At 38.3% G+C, this 19625-nt stretch overlaps 1 protein-coding gene across 1 annotated transcript in view; it reads right to left on the bottom strand.

The window, feature by feature from the left end:
• Positions 1–3047: 3047 nt before the first annotated feature.
• The window catches only part of EMC1 (ER membrane protein complex subunit 1), an 85342-nt gene continuing 68764 nt past the window's right edge, over positions 3048–19625 (bottom strand). Inside the window, 4 exon segments of the mRNA XM_070090793.1 lie at positions 3048–3300; positions 3492–3647; positions 18414–18434; positions 18436–18575. Coding sequence (XP_069946894.1) covers positions 3277–3300; positions 3492–3647; positions 18414–18434; positions 18436–18575 — 341 coding nt within the window. The 3' untranslated portion in view covers positions 3048–3276.

A 19625-nucleotide genomic window follows, 5' to 3' on the forward strand; every position in this document is an offset into this window, starting at 1 on the left:
AGATAGATAGGACAGACAGGAAAGAGTAGAGACAGATTGAGAGAGATAGAACAGTGAGAAAGATAAAATACCATTGTGTATGACACTATGTTTCAGAGTTCCACAAGCTGCAGAACTAATAGGAATATGTTCAGTGACTGTATATTGGTATATATATTATAGAACAATAATAATAAACAATGTTTTGTATTGTTTGTTTTTGTAAACAAGTTTTGTAAACAATATATTGATAATTATGTTTGTGTGCTTATTGTGTTGTATACAACGAGTGTATATATGTACATTGCACCTTACTTTGGTCTCACAGGCCACATAAGTTATGTGAAAAAATAAAATAGTGAAAAAAACAACAAACCTTCAAATACAAGTAAACTAAAGTTTACCGGGTGAGCGGCAGTCGCCGCTGTTGCCATACGCGGCTCATTTTCTGCAAACTTCATGCATCCATATCTCCGTAAGTATTGATGGTAAATTTTTTTTGTTTATCCTATAATGTTTAGAAAAAAAAAAACTATTTTTTCATAAGAAAAAATAATTTTTTTTTTTTTGAAATTTGGCCGACCCTGAGAACGAGTTTCGGAGAGGGCCTGTCGACCCTCAAAGGGTTAAATGTTGAGGAAGAAAGGGAGGCGGTAATATCATGCACTGGCCATGGAGGTATACTATCTTTTAGGAGTGAAGAAGAGCAGAATGTAAGTGTGGGGGAGGTACGTGAGGTATTACGTAGAATGAAAGGGGGTAAAGCAGCTGGAACTGATGGGATCATGACAGAAATGTTAAAAGCAGGGGGGGGGGGGGTATAGTGCTGGAGTGGTTGGTACTTTTGTTTAATAAATGTATGAAAGAGGGGAAGGTACCTAGGGATTGGCAGAGAGCATGTATAGTCCCTTTATATAAAGGGAAGGGGGACAAAAGAGATTGTAAAAATTATAGAGGAATAAGTTTATTGAGTATACCAGGAAAAGTATACGGTAGGGTTATTATTGAAAGAATTAGAGGTAAGACAAAATGTAGGATTGTGGATGAGCAAGGAGGTTTCAGAGTGGGTAGGGAATGTGTAGATCAAGTGTTTACATTGAAGCATATATGTGAACAGTATTCAGATAAAGGTAGGGAAGTTTTTATTGCATTTATGGATTTAGAAAAGGCATATGATAGAGTGGATAGGGGAGCAATGTGGCAGATGTTGCAAGTATATGGAATAGGTGGTAAGTTACTAAATGCTGTAAAGACTTTTTATGAGGATAGTGAGGCTCAGGTTAGTGTGTGTAGAAGAGAGGAGACTACTTCCCGGTAAAAGTAGGTCTTAGACAGGGATGTGTAATGTCACCATGGTTGTTTAATATATTTATAGATGGGGTTGTAAAAGAAGTAAATGCTAGGATGCTCAGGAGAGGGGTGGGATTAAATTACGGGTAATCAAATACAAAATGGGAAGTGACACAGTTACTTTTTGCTGATGATACTGTGCTCATGGGAGATTCTAAAGAAAAATTGCAAAGGTTAGTGGATGAGTTTGGGAGTGTGTGTAAAGGTAGAAAGTTGAAAGTGAACATAGAAAAGAGTAAGGTGATGAGGGTATCAAATGATTTAGATAAAGAAAAATTGGATATCAAATTGGGGAGGTGTACGGAAGTAGTAAATGTTTTCAGATACTTGGGAGTTGATGTGTCGGCGGATGGATTTATGAAGGATGAGGTTAATCATAGAATTGATGAAGGAAAAAAGGTGAGTGGTGCATTGAGGTATATGTGGAGTCAAAAAACATTATCTATGGAGGCAAAGAAGGGAATGTATGAAAGTATAGTAGTACCAACACTCTTATATGGGTGTGAAGCTTGGGTTGTGAATGCAGCAGAGAGGAGGCGGTTGGAGGCAGTGGAGATGTCCTGTCTAAGGGCAATGTGTGGTGTAAATATTATGCAGAAAATTCAGAGTGTGGAAATTAGGAGAAGGTGTGGAGTTAATAAAAGTATTAGTCAGAGGGCTGAAGAGGGGTTGTTGAGGTGGTTTGGTCATTTAGAGAGAATGGATCAAAGTAGAATGACATGGAGAGCATTTAAATCTGTAGGAGAAGGAAGGTGGGGTAGGGGTCGTCCTCGAAAAGGTTGGAAGGAAGGGGTAAGGGAGGTTTTGTGGGCGAGGGGCTTGGACTTCCAGCAGGCGTGCATGAGCGTGTTAGATAGGAGTGAATGGAGACGAATGGTACTTGGGACCTGACGATCTGTTGGAGTGTGAGTAGGGTAATATTTAGTTAAGGGATTCAGGGAAACCAGTTATTTTTATATAGCCGGACTTGAGTCCTGGAAATGGGAAGTACAATGCCTGCACTCTAAAGGAGGGGTTTTGGGATATTGGCAGTTTGGAGGGATATGTTGTGTATCTTTATACGTATATGCTTCTAAACCGTTGTGTTCTGAGCACCTCTGCAAAAACAGTGATTATGTGTGAGTGAGGTGAAAGTGTTGAATGATGATGAAAGTATTTTCTTTTTGGGGATATTCTTTCTTTTTGGGTCACCCTGCCTCGGTGAGAGACGGCCGAGTTGTTGAAAAAAAAAAAATGGTGCACATTCGCTGCATAGACCCATTCTCTCATATCTAGGCTAAAATATACTGCTCACAGCTTATCTGAGTGTACTGAGCTCATGACAGTAGAACTATGCGAGGGACCCTGGCCTCCATGGTATTGCTCGACGTGATGGCCAGTGACATGGTTAAGATTTTCTCTCCAAGAATGTATGCATTAATGATTATTACAGAAAGTTTTCGGATTATAAATCTAGTTCTTAGTCTAGTATAATTGTAATAAGTGTCAAAATTCATTCTGGCAAACCTCCAGAACATGCCCAAACTTCCAAGCAGCAGCTCTGCCTCTCAGTTCCTTGCTGCTGTTGCTGGCAACCAAATTTGTCACACTGTGTGCTCACCACACATTACAACCTGTCCTTTCACTGTACACACACACAAAAGAAGTTGGTTTTAACTTCCAAAATTTTTAAAAATGTCACTTCATTGGCAGACATTCACCTTCTCAATCTCTTATGTACTGTATTTCACTTACTGTGAACAATGAAATTTATTATTAAGGTCTTTTAATGCACAGGGATTATACAAGCTGTAAACCACCAGCAATTTATGCAATACAGGTATTCAAGAGAGGTCAAGGCCTGTAACTAAATGGTACTGTGCAGACAGAGAATCAGCAGTATTTCTGTGTAAGCCTAATGAATCCCAATAGCTGAAACAGGTAGATGCACACCAGAACAGCAGCAGGCTACTGATCCATGGCACCAGCAAACTGTGGATAAGAAAAATTTAATAAAGCTATCAGGTAAAATCGTGGAAATAAAACAGATATCAGGGACTTACTGTACATAAAAAATGCTTTCAACAGACTCACATTATTAAGTTATAACACACTCAAATTTTTCCAAGCTTTAATAATTAACCTTTACATGCATATACATTGAAGAAGGTTCTTTTACCCACCCTGTGCCGACCAACCACAACACACTGTGGTTGGTGTGGGAAGTGTGCTGAAGTACGTTGGGAGTAGAGCAGAAGTTTGTTACTCTTCAGTGGAGCTAGCTGAGCCCGGTAAATGCTCCACACAACATCTCCATTCCAGCTGTCAATCCCAAGAATCTGGGATGTACATGCATAAAACGTTGGCATCACATATTTAATTTAAAAATGCAATTTTTTTTTGTTTGGGACAATCATGAAAGTACTGTATACAGATTCTAGCACTGGCCTATAAATATATAAATGTTCATCTAAAGTCAGTACAGTGGACCTTCGGTTATTGGCCGTAATCCGTTCCAGAAGCTCGGCCTAAAACCGAAATAGTATTACCCACGAGAATTAATGTAATTACAATTAATCCAGCTCGGACAAAAATACTCACTCAAAAATAATTTTTTAACAATTAAATCAGTATTACACACCTTCATTGAAGACTAATGCTGACTTCTGGAATGCCTGTTACACTTCCTGCATGCCTGCTACACTTCCTGCATGCCTGCTACACTTCCTGCATGCCTGCTACACTCCCTGCATGCCTGCTACACTCCCTGCATGCCTGTTACACTCCTTGCATGCCTGCTACACTCCCTGCATGCCTGCTACACTCCCTGCATGCCTGCTACACTCCCTGCATGCCTGCTACACTCCCTGCATGCCTGCTACACTCCCTGCATGCCTGCTAAACTCCCTGCATGCCTGCTACACTCCCTGCATGTCTGGTACACTCCCTGCATGTCTGGTACACTCCCTGCATGCCTGCTACACTCACTGCATGCCTGCTACACTCCCTGCATGCCTGTTACATTCCCTGTATGCCTGTTGCACTCCTTGCATGCCTGTTACACTTCCTGCATGCCTGCTACACTCCCTGCATGCCTGCTACACTCCCTGCATGCCTGTTACATTCCCTGCATGCCTGTTACACTCCTTGCATGCCTGTTACACTTCCTGCATGCCTGCTACACTCCCTGCATGCCTGCTAAACTTCATACTTAAATTCTATGGTGTTTCTCACTTTCTTTACCATAGAAACTTTACTAGGAAGTTTCTTTGGAGCCACGGTTACTTATTTTATAGTGGCACTGCAAAAACCCACAAAAAACAATGGAAAACAAGCAAAATGTTTGGATGCATGAGCAGAAGTTTCCTCATACACCGAAAGACATCCAAACTGCCGCGCAAGCGACCCCAGCCAGTGGACGGACGTGTCCCCAACGGCCTATCACCGAATTAACGGCCAATACCTGGCCGTTAACGGCCAATAATCGGCCGATAACCGAGTTGACCAATAACAGAAGTGGCCAATAACCGGGGGTAGACTGTACTTGGCTTCATACTGTTCTTAAAATATATAAATGAACACTTGGTAAGGACATCCCATGATGTATACACTCTTGAATGGTGCAAAATCATGAAAATATAAATGAAAGAGGACAGCAGGCCACTGCAAGAAAGCCTGGACAGGTTAAAATTTCACTTCTTCCATACTCCTCCTCCCCAATTTGATATCCAATTTTTCTTTATCTAAATCATTTGACACCCTCATCACCTTACTCTTTTCTATGTTCACTTTCAACTTTCTAAATTTACACACATTCCCAAACTCATCCACTAACCTTTGCAATCTTTCTTTAGAATCTCCCATAAGCACAGTATCATCAGCAAAAAGTAACTGTGTCAATTCCCATTTTGAATTTGATTCCCCAAAATTTAATCCCACCCCTCTCCCGAACACCCTAGCATTTACTTCCTTTACAACCCCATCTATAAATATATTAAACAACCATGGTGACATTACACATCCCTGTCTAAGACCTACTTTTACCGGGAAGTAGTCTCCCTCTCTTCTACACACCCTAACCTGAGCCTCACTATCCTCATAAAAACTCTTTACAGCATTTAATAACTTACCACCTATTCCATATACTTGCAACATCTGCCACATTGCTCCTCTATCCACTCTATCATATGCCTTTTCTAAATCCATAAATGCAATAAAAACTTCCCTACCTTTATCTAAATACTGTTCACATATATGCTTCAATGTAAACACTTGATCTACACATCCCCTACCCACTCTGAAGCCTCCTTGCTCGTCCGCAATTCTACATTCTGTCTTACCTCTAATTCTTTCAATTATAACTACCGTATACTTTTCCTGGTACACTCAGTAAACTTATTCCTCTATAATTTTTACAATCTCTTTTGTCCCCTTTCCCTTTATATAAAGGGACTATACATGCTCTCCGCCAATCCCTAGGTACCTTCCTCTCTTTCATACATTTATTAAACAAAAGTACTAACCACTCCAACACTATATATCCCCCCCTGCTTTTAACATTTCTGTCATGATCCCATCAGTTCCAGCTGCTTTACCCCCTTTCATTCTAAGTAATGCCTCACGTACCTCCACCACACTTATATTCTGCTCTTCTTCACTCCTTAAAGATGGTATACCTCCCTGGCCAGTGCATGAAATTACCGCCTCCCTTTCTTCCTCAACATTTAATTAAAAGTTCCTCAAAATATTCTCGCCATCTACCTAATACCTCCCTCTCCCCATCTACTAACTCCCCTACTCTGTTTTTAACTGACAAATCCATACTTTCCCTAGGCTTTCTTAACTTGTTTAACTCACTCCAAAATTTTTTCTTATTTTCATTAAAATTTCTTGACAGTGCCTCTCCCACTCTTTCATCTGCTCTCCTTTTGCACTCTCACCACTCTCTTCACCTTTCTTTTACTCTCCATATACTCTGCTCTTCTTATAACACTTCTGCTGTGTAAAAACCTCTCGTAAGCTACCTTTTTCTCTATCACACCCTTTACTTCATCATTCCACCAATCACTCCTCTTTCCTCCTGCCCCCACCCTCCTATAACCACAAACTTCTGCCCCACATTCTAATACTGCATTTTTAAATCTATTCCAACCCTCTTCAACCCCCCCACTACTCATCTTTGCACTAGCCCACCTTTCTGCCAATAGTCGCTTATATCTCGCCCGAACTTCCTCCACCCTTAGTTTATATACTTTCACCTCCCTCTTTATCCTCTTTTATCCTCTTTTTCATAAAATATGTATTACTTATTACCAAATTTCTTTCTACACATAGCTTAATTAAAGGCTCCCCATTTACATTTACCCCTGGCACCCCAAATTTACCTACTACTCCCTCCATAACATTTTTACCCATTTTAGCATTGAAATCCCCAACCACCATTACTCTCACACTTGATTCAAAACTCCCCACGCATTCACTCAACATTTCCCAGAATCTCTCTCTCTCCTCTACACTTCTCTCTTCTCCAGGTGCATATATGCTTACTATAACCCACTTTTCACATCCAATCTTTATTTTACTCCACATAATCCTTGAATGTATGCATTTGTAGTCCCTCTTTTCCTGCCATAACTTATCCTTCAACATTATTGCTACTCCTTCTTTAGCTCTAACTCTATTTGAAACCCCTGACCTAATCCCATTTATTCCTCTCCATTGAAACTCTCCCACCCCCTTCAGCTTTGTTTCACTTAAAGCCAGGACATCCAGTTTCTTCTCATTCATAACATCCACAATCATCTCTTTCTTATCATTTGCACAACATCCACGCACATTCAGACTTCCCACTTTGACAATTTTCTTCTTCTTATTCTTTTTAGTAATCTTTACAGGAAAAGGGGTTACTAGCCCATTGTTCCCGGCATTTTAGTTGACTTTTACAACACGCATGGCTTACGGAGGAAAGATTCTTATTCCACTTCCCCATGGATATAAAAGGAAAAGTAATAAGACCAAGAACTATTAAGATAAAATCAAAGAAAACTCAGATGAGTGTGTATAAATAAACATGTACATGTATGTGTAGTGTGACCTAAGTGTAAGTAGAAGTAGCAAGACGTACCTGTAATCTTGCATATTTATGAGACATATATATATATATATATTTTTTTTTTTTTTTTGTTTTCAACAAGTCGGCCGTCTCCCACCGAGGCAGGGTGACCCAAAAAAGAAAGAAAATCCCCAAAAAGAAAATACTTTCATCATCATTCAACACTTTCACCACACTCTCGCATACTATCACTGTTTCTTTGCAGTGCTCAGAATACAAAATAGCCCAGGGAAGCGAAGGCCATATATAGTATACAACATATCCTCCAAACTGCCATCCCAAACCCCCTTAAAGTGCAGGCACAGGTACTTCCGTATTTGATGACTCCAAGAAAACCACTATATGAAATAACTTCTGGTTTCCTTGAATCCCTTTCACTAAATATTACTCCTGCCTACACTCCACAGATCATTAGTCCCGGGCATCTATCTGGCTTCCATTCACCCCATCTAACACGCCACGCACGCTGTTGGAAGTCCAAGCTCTCTTATTTACACAAAACCTCCTTTATTCTTCCTCTCTTCTCCAACCTTCGAGATTTGGTTTCAATTCCGCCCCTCTTCCCTATAGATTTATATGTCATAACATTCACTTGTCCATCTCTCTTAAATGATTCAAACCACTTCTTCAACAACCCCCTCTCTGCCCTCTGACTAATACTTCTTTATTAACTCCACCTCCTCTCCCAAATTTCCACATCCGACTTTCTGTGCAATATTTACAACCACACATTGCCCTTTAAACATATAATATATATATAATATATATATATATAATAGAACAGTGACCCCAATGTTAACAAACTTTTTCATTCCAGTAGTATGTCCAGGTGCCAAATGACCTAATTTTTCTCATAAGGAATATTGTGAAGTAGATTAATTTATTTCAGACCCCAAACATACACGACAAACGCATTTTCATATAAATACACTTACATAATTGGCTCCATTTGGAGGTGATCAAGTATTGGGTCCACTGTATAATATATATATATATATATATATATATATATATATTAGTATATAGTAGGTAGAAGTATATATGTGTTAATATATATATAATATATATATATAGTTATATATCTATATAGCATATATATATAGAAGTGAATAAGAATCTTCCTCCGTGCTTCATGCGCGTGCTGTGGTGTCAACTAAAATGCCGGGAACAATGGGCTAGTAACCCTTTCTTCCTGTAAAGATTAATAAAAAGAACAGAAGAAAATTGTCGCGGAAAGTCTGAATGCGTGATGTTGTGTGCATGATGATAAGAAAGATGATTTTCAGATGTTATGAATGAGAAGGCTGATGTCCTATTTTTAAGTGAAACAAAGCTCATGTGGGAGTTTCAGTGGGAGAGGAATAAATGGGATTAGGCCTGGGGGCTTTAAATAGAGTTAGAGCAAAGAAGGGGAGTAGCAATAATGTTGAAGGATAAGCCATGGCAGGAAAAGAGGACTATAATGTATTAATTCAAGGGGATTATGGAGTAAAATAAAGATTGATGTAGTGCGTGGGTTATAATAAGCGCATGCACCTGGAGAAGAGAGAAGTGTAGAGGAGAGAGAGAGATTTTGGGAAATGCTGAGTGAATGCGTGAGTTTTGAATCATGTGAGAGCAATGGTTGTGGACGAATACTAAAGTGGAAATGTTATGGAGGGAGTAGTAAATTTGAAGTGCCAGGGTAATGGCACAGATTGAATTAGAGGCTTATGTGTAGAAAGAAATTTAAATAATATGAATATATATTTTATAGTGTAAAGAGGATAAGGCAGATAAGGCATGATGTACGAATGAAATGTAGTTTTATTAGATTATGTACAGGATAAAGGATGGTAGGCTCCAGATGTGCATGTTATAGAGGGGCAACTGATATAATGGATCATTATTTAGTTGTAGCTACAGCTAGAGTAAGAGGTAGATGGAATGCAGGAAGGTGGCAAACAGTCAAGTAAGAGGAGGAAAGCACAAACTATGTGGGAGGAGGCAAAGTCTGGGTGAGATATGCTTTCTACTATTGGCAAAGGTGGGCTAGTGCAAAGATGCTGAGTAGGGAAGGAAGAGGGTTGGAATAGTTCTTTCTAAAAATGCATATTAGAAATGTGTGCAGAAGTTTGTAAGTTACAGGAGGTGGGCAGAGGAAAGAGGAGTGATTGGTGGAATGATGAAGTAAAGGGAAGATAAAAGAGAAGAAAAGGTAGCTTTATGAGAGGTTTTACAAAGAGAAGTGTTATAAGAAGAGCAGAGTATATGGAGAGTAAAAGAGCGTAGAAGAGAGGTGAGAGAGTGCAAAGGAGAGCAGAGATAGAGGTGAGGAGGCACTTGTCAAGAAATTTTATTTAAAAATAAGAAAAATTCTTGGGAGGAGCGGGTCAGTTAAGAAAAGCCTTAGGAAAAATATGGATTTGCTGTGTTAAAAACAGAGTAGTGGAGTTAGTAGATGGGGGGAGATGGAGGTATTGGGCAGATGAATAGCTAGAATATTTTGAGGAACTTTTAATGTTATGAAGAAACAGAGGCGTAATTTGGGCTGTGCATCAGTCAGTAGAGGTAGCACCATCTTTTGCAGGAGTGGAAGGAAGAGCAGAACAAGTGTGGGGAGGCATGAGGCACACGAAATGAGAAAGGGGGAAAAAGCAGCTTTAACTGATGACTAAGACAGAAATGTTAAAAGCAGGGGGGGATATAGTGTTGGAGTGGTTGGTACTTTTGTTTAATAAATGTATGAAAGAGGGGAAGGTACCTAGGGATTGGCAGAGAGCATGTATAGTCCCTTTATATAAAGGGAAAGGGGACAAAAGAGACTGTAAAAATTATAGAGGAATAAGCTTACTGAGTATACCAGGAAAAGTGTACGGTAGGGTTATAATTGAAAGAATTAGAGGTAAGACAGAATGTAGGATTGCGGATGAGCAAGGAGGTTTTAGAGTGGGTAGGGGATGTGTAGATCAGGTGTTTACATTGAAGCATATATGTGAACAGTATTTAGATAAAGATAGGGAAGTTTTTATTGCATTTATGGATTTAGAAAAGGCATATGATAGAGTGGATAGAGGAGCAATGTGGCAGATGTTGCAAGTATATGGAATAGGTGGTAAGTTATTAAATGCTGTAAAGAGTTTTTATGAGGATAGTGAGGCTCAGGTTAGGGTGTGTAGAAGAGAGGGAGACTACTTCCCGGTAAAAGTAGGTCTTAGACAGGGATGTGTAATGTCACCATGGTTGTTTAATATATTTATAGATGGGGTTGTAAAGGAAGTAAATGCTAGGGTGTTTGGGAGAGGGGTGGGATTAAATTATGGGGAATCAAATTCAAAATGGGAATTGACACAGTTACTTTTTGCTGATGATACTGTGCTTATGGGAGATTCTAAAGAAAAATTGCAAAGGTTAGTGGATGAGTTTGGGAATGTGTGTAAAGGTAGAAAGTTGAAAGTGAACATAGAAAAGAGTAAGGTGATGAGGGTGTCAAATGATTTAGATAAAGAAAAATTGGATATCAAATTGGGGAGGAGGAGTATGGAAGAAGTGAATGTTTTCAGATACTTGGGAGTTGACGTGTCGGCGGATGGATTTATGAAGGATGAGGTTAATCATAGAATTGATGAGGGAAAAAAGGTGAGTGGTGCGTTGAGGTATATGTGGAGTCAAAAAACGTTATCTATGGAGGCAAAGAAGGGAATGTATGAAAGTATAGTAGTACCAACACTCTTATATGGGTGTGAAGCTTGGGTGGTAAATGCAGCAGCAAGGAGACGGTTGGAGGCAGCGGAGATGTCCTGTTTAAGGGCAATGTGTGGTGTAAATATTATGCAGAAAATTCGGAGTGTGGAAATTAGGAGAAGGTGTGGAGTTAATAAAAGTATTAGTCAGAGGGCAGAAGAGGGGTTGTTGAGGTGGTTTGGTCATTTAGAGAGAATGGATCAAAGTAGAATGACATGGAAAGCATATAAATCTATAGGGGAAGGAAGGAGGGGTAGGGGTCGTCCTCGAAAGGGTTGGAGAGAGGGGGTAAAGGAGGTTTTGTGGGTAAGGGGCTTGGACTTCCAGCAAGCGTGCGTGAGCGTGTTAGATAGGAGTGAATGGAGACGAATGGTACTTGGGACCTGACGATCTGTTGGAGTGTGAGCAGGGTAATATTTAGTGAAGGGATTCAGGGAAACCGGTTATTTTCATATAGTCGGACTTGAGTCCTGGAAATGGGAAGTACAATGCCTGCACTTTAAAGGAGGGGTTTGGGATATTGGCAGTTTGGAGGGATATGTTGTGTATCTTTATATGTTTATGCTTCTAGACTGTTGTATTCTGAGCACCTCTGCAAAAACAGTGATAATGTGTGAGTGTGGTGAAAGTGTTGAATGATGATGAAAGTATTTTCTTTTTGGGGATTTTCTTTCTTTTTTGGGTCACCCTGCCTCGGTGGGAGACGGCCGACTTGTTGAAAAAAAAAAAAAAAAAAAAAAAAAATATATATATATACAGGAAGGCCCCGCTTTACGGCGTTTCACTTTACGGCGTTCCGCTAATACGGACATTTCAAATTATGACCAAAACTCACTATACGGCTCCCCCCACCTGACTTTCTAATACGGTCACCGTGCCCCACCCTGTTTGTTTACATTCTCCATGAGCTCAGTAAGCACTAAGTCTCTCCATTTTGTCTGGAAACTCCAAAATTTCAAATGTTTTTAAAGTTATTTCATATTTTATATATACTCTGATAATTATACTTATGTATACCTGTACCTAAATAAACTTACATACATCGAGTCATTTAAATGTCGTATATTACGTTAATATACACATTTTCATTAATCCATCCATGATATTTTTTTCAAAATTATATAATAAACACGATGCATAACATATAAATAAGATAAATACACCCCACAGTAGAATAAATAAACATAAATGTGAGATGTGAGCAGACGACTTCCACAAGTGACGCCATAATAACAATACTCGCCGAGTCTCATTAAATATCGTATATTACGGTAATATACACATTTTCATTAATCCAGCCATGATATTTTTTTCAAAATTATATAATAAACACGATGCATAACATATAAATAAGATAAATACACCCCACAGTAGAATAAATAAACATAAATGTGAGATGTGAGCAGACGACTTCCACAAGTGACGCCATAATAACAATAGTCACGGAGTCTCATTAAATGTCGTATATTACGGTAATATACACATTTTCATTAATCCAGCCATGATATTTTTTTCAAAATTATATAATAAACACGATGCATAACATATAAATAAGATAAATACACCCCACAGTAGAATAAATAAACATAAATGTGAGATGTGAGCAGACGACTTCCACAAGTGACGCCATAATAACAATAGTCACGGAGTCTCATTAAATGTCGTATATTACGGTAATATACACATTTTCATTAATCCATCCATGATATTTTTTTCAAAATTATATAATAAACACGATGCATAACATATAAATAAGATAAATACACCCCACAGTAGAATAAATAAACATAAATGTGAGCTGTGGTAGCAGACGACTTCCACAAGTGGTGATAATAACAATAGTCACGGAGTCTCATTAAATGTTGTATATTACGGTAATATACACATTTTCATTAATCCAGCCATGATATTTTTTCAAAATTATATAATAAACACGATACATAACATAAAAAGATGATAAATACACCCCACAATAGAATAAATAAACATAAATATAAGATGTGGGAGCCTGGTTTGTTTACATAACTCTGCTTCTGTTACCTCATGTACTCATTCTTTCTCTCTCTCATTTATTCGTTTTATCTCATTTACTTACTCCTGACCCTACATTAAGACTACAAATATTTTAAGGTAAGTAATGAGTGAACTGTATATACATTTTATCGCTCTGGGATGCTTAAATATCATAGAATAGTATGTGTGGGTGGGGTGGCCTGTAAGGTAGCCTGGCTATTACAATACATACCACACTTGATTTCTTACAATAAATACTACTTGTCTCACCCTAGATTAAGACTATAAATATTTTAAGGTAAGTAATGAGTGCACTATGTGTGTATTGTACCTTTTTATTGTTTTTTGATGCCTGGTTCTATTGCTAACTTAATATATGTTAGTGTAAACTTGTTATCTAGTGTTTGTATGCATTTATAAGTGGAAAAAAAGGGTGTTCCACTTTACGGCGATTTCCGCTTTACGGCGGTAGCCTGGAACCTAACCCGCCGTATAAGTGGGGCCTTCCTGTATATATATATATATATATATATATATATATATATATATATATATATGTATATATATATATGTTTATATATATATAAATATATATATATATATATAAAATATGCAATAAATGCCAGACAACAAGTTTACACTAATTTATTATAAGTTAGCAATAGAAACAGGCATTTAAAAACACAATAAAAGGTAAGATACACACAGAGTACACTTATTACTTACCTTAAAATATTAATATTAATGTGTGAGAGGTGAGTGGCAGCGTGTTTATTGAATAAAATCAGAATGGCACACCATCATCCTCTAACTTGGCACTTAAAGCAAGAGGCTTACAACTTCTCTTTTTATCACAGCTAACCTTAGACACCATCATCAATGAGAGCCAACTAGTTAATGAAAGAGTAAACGAGAGAGAGACCGAGATACAGAGTTGAGACAATGTAAGAACACAAACTGAACAGGTAGTGGGTGATCACTTGGTCAGGCAAAATAAATACATATTAATATGTGTCTACTTTTAGTTCATTCATGTACGTTTGTAAGAGTTTGTAAAACATTTACCTCAATATTTTTTTATTATAATAATAATTACCTCACAATACAAATACTCTTACATTGTGTACAAGTTAGTACAGAATAAACAAGCAGCAACACACCATTTTTAGAGTGAATGAAGATAATATTATTATTATTATTATTATTATTATTATAAAAAGCATTAAAACCACAAGGGTCGTGAATTGCTGTATATAAAGGCACACGAAAAGAATATTTTTCTACAGTTATCCCCCAGTTTGACTAGAGAAAACGTAATTCTTCCGACACTACCTACACAACTGCTTTGTAAACAAATCTCATACTTACGTCAATTTTTATTCTGCGAGTGTATGTACATGTTTATATGCTATATAACGGGTTTCATATATAATTTTGAGGAAAATATCATAGATAGATTAATGAAAATGCCTATATTAATGTAAAATAAGACATTTAGTGTGCCGAAGAGTGATTATTATTACGTAGTGTTGGCGTCATGAGTAGAGAGAGACTTAGCGATTTTAATGTGTACCTGCACACCAGCACAGTGTGTAAGTATATTTAGGTACAGGTACACATAAGTATAATTATCAGAGTACATATAAAATACGCAGTAACTTTAAAACACTTGAAATTTTGGAAAGTTTCCTGACATAATAGATGTGGTCACGGAGAATGTAAACAAACCGGGTGGGGGGGGTGCCGTATTTGAAAGACCGCTTGCCGTATAGCAAATTTTGGTCATAATTTGACATCGCCGTATTAGTGGAACGCCGTAAAGCGGGGCCCTACTGTACAGCCTCTCCTCACTTAACGACGGAGTTCCATTCCTAAGGCCATGTCATGTTCGCATCGCTATTGGGCCGTGCGGACGTGCTGCGCAGTAGCTCCTGATTGAGTTGGCATTTGCGCAGTGTTGACGTGTACTTGGCTCTGTGAAGACCTGTTTGCGCGCTCTCTAGAATTGAAGCAAGATGCCCTCCATCGAGCAACTTTACCAACAGCTTAAGGAAGAATTGAGGTTGGCGAATTTGGAAATTCGGCGATTGACCGAGGAGAACAAGAAGATTCGTAGTAGTCCTCCTGTTTTGAGTCCTCAGGTCAAGAAGGGAAACTGGTCAGTGGCTGGACAGCAGGGAAAGAAGTTGACGATCAAGAAGACGAATGGAAAGGTAGAAACGATGAAGAAGAAAGAGACTGCCGTGGAAACTGTTGTGGAAACATCCAATACATTCTCAGTGCTACCCGACGAATGTGAGTTGACTACTGGGAACGACACGACGAAAGACATTAAGGAAGGTAAGAATATTGTTGTTGTTGGGGATAGCCAAGTTAGGTATATGGATAGGGCGTTCTGCTTGAAGGACAGGAGTAGGAGACAGAGAGTTTGCTTTCCTGGGGCTGGGATGGAGGATATTGTTAGCCGTCTGGATGACATCATGAGAGGTAATGGGAGCAATCCTATTATCTGTCTCAGTGCTGGAGGCAACGATGTTGGCAGACGTAGGAGTGAGGACCTGATTAGCAGGTATAGGTCAGCAATAGAAATAATTAGAAGTAAGGGTGGGAACCCTCTCATATGTGGTATTTTGCCAAGGAGGGGAGTTGGAAGTGAATGGTTGTCCAGGGCAATTGGTGTCAATTGCTGGCTGGACAAATACTGTAAGGAAAATGCGGTAACATTCATTGACAACTGGGACCTCTTCTATGGCAGAAATGACATGTATGCTAGGGATGGGGTTCACTTATCTAGGTGTGGGGTGGGAGCACTGGCAACTGCAGTGGAGGGAGCAGTTAGGACTTTAAACTAGGAATAGTTAGTGGTATGGGTTTTGGCAGGAAAACAGTGAAGTCCCAGTGTAGTAATATTACGAGTTCTAGGGGAACTAGTAATAATAAGAACGAGATAGATATTGAAAAGCCAGGGACCTTGGGTGATAAAGACGGTAATAGGTTTAGTAGAAAAATAGAAATGAGCAGGAAGGGTAAAGAGAAAGGAGAGTCTTTCAATGTTTATTATGCTAATTGCCGTAGTGCTAGGAATAAGATGGACGAGTTGAGATTAGTTGCTAGTGTAGGTAACATTGATGTATTTGCCTTAACTGAGACGTGGTTTAATTCAAAAAGTCGGGACATGCCTGCGGAATGTCATATTCAGGGTTTTAAATTGTTCCAAGAAGATAGAAGTATTGGGAGGGGGGGTGGGGTGGCATTGTACGTCCGAGATCGCTTGAACTGTTGCATAAAAACGGGTATTAAGTCTGAAGTAACACATACAGAGTCTGTTTGGATAGAATTTTCAGAGGGGCATGAAAAACTGATTTTAGGAGTGATATACCGTCCCCCTAACTTAGATAGGGACCAAGGGAAACTACTATGGGAGGAAATTGTTAAGGCCACAAGGCACGATAATGTAGTAATTCTAGGAGACTTTAACTTTAGTCATGTTGATTGGAATTTCTTGACTGGGAATTTAGAATCGTACGACTTCTTAGAAGTATTTCAGGATTGTTTTTTGAAGCAGTTTGTGACAGAACCTACAAGGGGAAATAACCTGCTTGACTTAGTTATGGCAAACAATGAATCCCTTGTTAATAATTTAGAAATTTCAGAGGAACTGGGTGCTAGCGACCACAAATCAATTACATTTAGCATTGAATGGAAGTACGATAGTAGCGATAACTCAGTAACAGTCCCAGATTTTCGCTTAGCAGATTACGATGGGCTTAAAGAACACTTATCATCTGTTGACTGGGGTAACGAAGAGAGCTATCAATATGACAGTTTTCTGAACACTATACATGCTGCTCAAAGAGCGTTTATCCCATATAAAGAAATTAGATCAAATAGAAATGACCCAAAATGGATGAATAATAGGCTCAAATATCTACTAGGGCATAAGAAAGGAATTTATAGGCGTATCAAAAGAGGTGAGGGTCATCTTATGAATCAGTATATTGACATTAAGAGGGACATTAAAAAGGGGATAAGAAAAGCTAAAAGGGACTATGAAATTAAAGTTGCTAGGGATTCTAAAACTAACCCAAAAAGTTTTTTCCAGGTCTATAGAACAAAAGTTAGAGATAAGATAGGTCCGAGCAGCAACCTTAAAACCAAGAGCAATGTCGTGCTGCATGAATAAGGCAAATAGATTACTGATTTATATCAAGAAGTGTGTTAACAGAAGTCCAGAGGCTATACAGAACTTTATACATCATTAGTAAGGCAGTTCCCCACTTGATTATGCCTAGTTCTGGTCTCTCCAGACATAAAATGTGTGGACATAAATTACAGGAAACAATTCAGCGAGGATGATCTAAATTAATATATACATCAGAAATCTTCCTTATGGAAGAAAGTATTGAAGACTCTTGGTTACATTCACTTGTTAGACGAAGAATGAGGGGAGACCTGATCATGTGTATATGGGAAGATAGGTATTAATAAAGGGAGACATTGTCTTGAGGATGTCTCTCCCAAGAGAGAACCCAGAGAATGGATTAAATTAGATAAGTTTGTATCTAGAAAGGACATAGGAAAGTATTAAGCCTGGAAATAGGGTAGTTGATGAGTGGGAAATAGCCCACCTAGCTGGGTTATTGAGGCCAGGGACCCTGGGTAGTCTGAAACTAGGCTGATGTACACATGAGTGGGAAGGTTGATTTTGAGGATCACACTCAGAGCTTATTCTCTTGCAGTACTGAAAATCAAGGTAAATGTTTATTATGGGATGAACTGTAAAAGGGACCTAGTATGGGGCCAAGAGGTCTTCCAGTGTTCTCTATAGTGTTCTACATGTTCCAAACAACTTGTCACTGCTTATATATATTATAATGGTTCTGAATTTGTGTCAACTATCTTTGCTAATTGTTTTAATGTCACCTCTCACAATACTATAAATATTTCTGGTATATTTCTTTAAATGTTTATGCTTATACAGTACTAGTGTAATTGCATCCTGAAATAAATAGAATAGGGGAAATCAGCTTCCACACATATATTATTTAGATATAAATAATGGTTAGAGAGCCCATCGAAGTTCAAGGTGTGTTTGTAAACTAATATGTCACTAAGTGAGAAGTTGTACACTAAAATTGAACAATTATAATAAAGTAATAAGAATTATAATAAAGCAAGGAATGTTAAAATGCTCTCCTTACATGAAATACAGTCTACACTCAAAGAAATACTCATGGAAGATGGACGAATACTCCACCTTACCACTACCTGTAGCCACTCACTAGCACTCAAGGTTCATCTATCCCCGCAGGTGGGAAGGATGCCTCTAAAGAGTCCGAGCTTCTCCAAACCAAGGAACTAACAGTGAGTAATATGAGAACATTGGTTTTGACACGATGTATAAGGCTGCCTATCAAACCTATGATAATAAACGGTTGTGCACACTACACCACACATCTTGCCCCCATCAAAAAGGCACACTGGTGACTGAACGTATACACAACAACTCCACATAAAAGAGATAAGTTTGACAATGCACATTTCTCTGTCTGATTTGAACTATTTACAAAGTCACACTAACCAGAAGTGAGCAGTCCTGTATGTACTCTGTATACTGTATACCTATTTCTTTTTATTCTGTAAAATATTTTTGACTTCTGCTTAAACTGTAACTGGCCCCTACCATACACACGTGAAACTTGCATTTTAATTGTGCAAAACAAGGTTTTTTTTAGTGTATGAACTAATTTATTCTCACTGAGTAGCATTCTTTTTTTTTTTTTTTTTTTTTTTTTTTTTTAACATGCCATTAGTTCCACCAAACAGGGTCACACCAAAAAAATAGTTTCACCATCATTCACACTATCACTGTCTTTGAAGAGGTACGACGAGATAATAGATAAGGCAAGCTTAGATGTCATCAAGCAGTAAATATCCCAAACTCCCCTCTTTTAAGTGGAAGCATTGTATTTTACTCCAGAATTCGCTCAGATTCAACTGTTTCCCCAGAATCCTCTACAAAATATTACCCTGCTCATTTTACATATTTACAAAAGCAAAATAACTTGGGAAAAATATGACTGAAAGACAGTGAATGTGTTTATTTTTTATGCTTTCTCCTACCTGGGTGGGAGATAGCTGTGCAGCAATTTTTGATTGTTAAATTTAAATCCTGAAGTGTCTCCTCCTATGTCAAGAAAACATTTGAGACTAAAAAAATTTTTATGAAATGATAGAATCTTTTCCTGGCGATAATGACACCAAAAGTAATGTAAATCTGATAGAAAACTTAAAGAATTATGCTCTCACAAAGTTAATGCACTCGTGGCGTATATTTACCATCAAGCATTTCACCACTTTGAGCCCTATTTTGTCCAATTCCACTGATCCAGTCCACCAAACTCATATATTTCTTTAGGACTCCATTTGTCTAGCGATCAAGTACAACACAAACTGCCCATTTACTGAT

The sequence above is a fragment of the Cherax quadricarinatus genome, chromosome 33, assembly GCF_038502225.1.
Source record: "Cherax quadricarinatus isolate ZL_2023a chromosome 33, ASM3850222v1, whole genome shotgun sequence".
NCBI lineage: Eukaryota > Metazoa > Arthropoda > Malacostraca > Decapoda > Parastacidae > Cherax > Cherax quadricarinatus.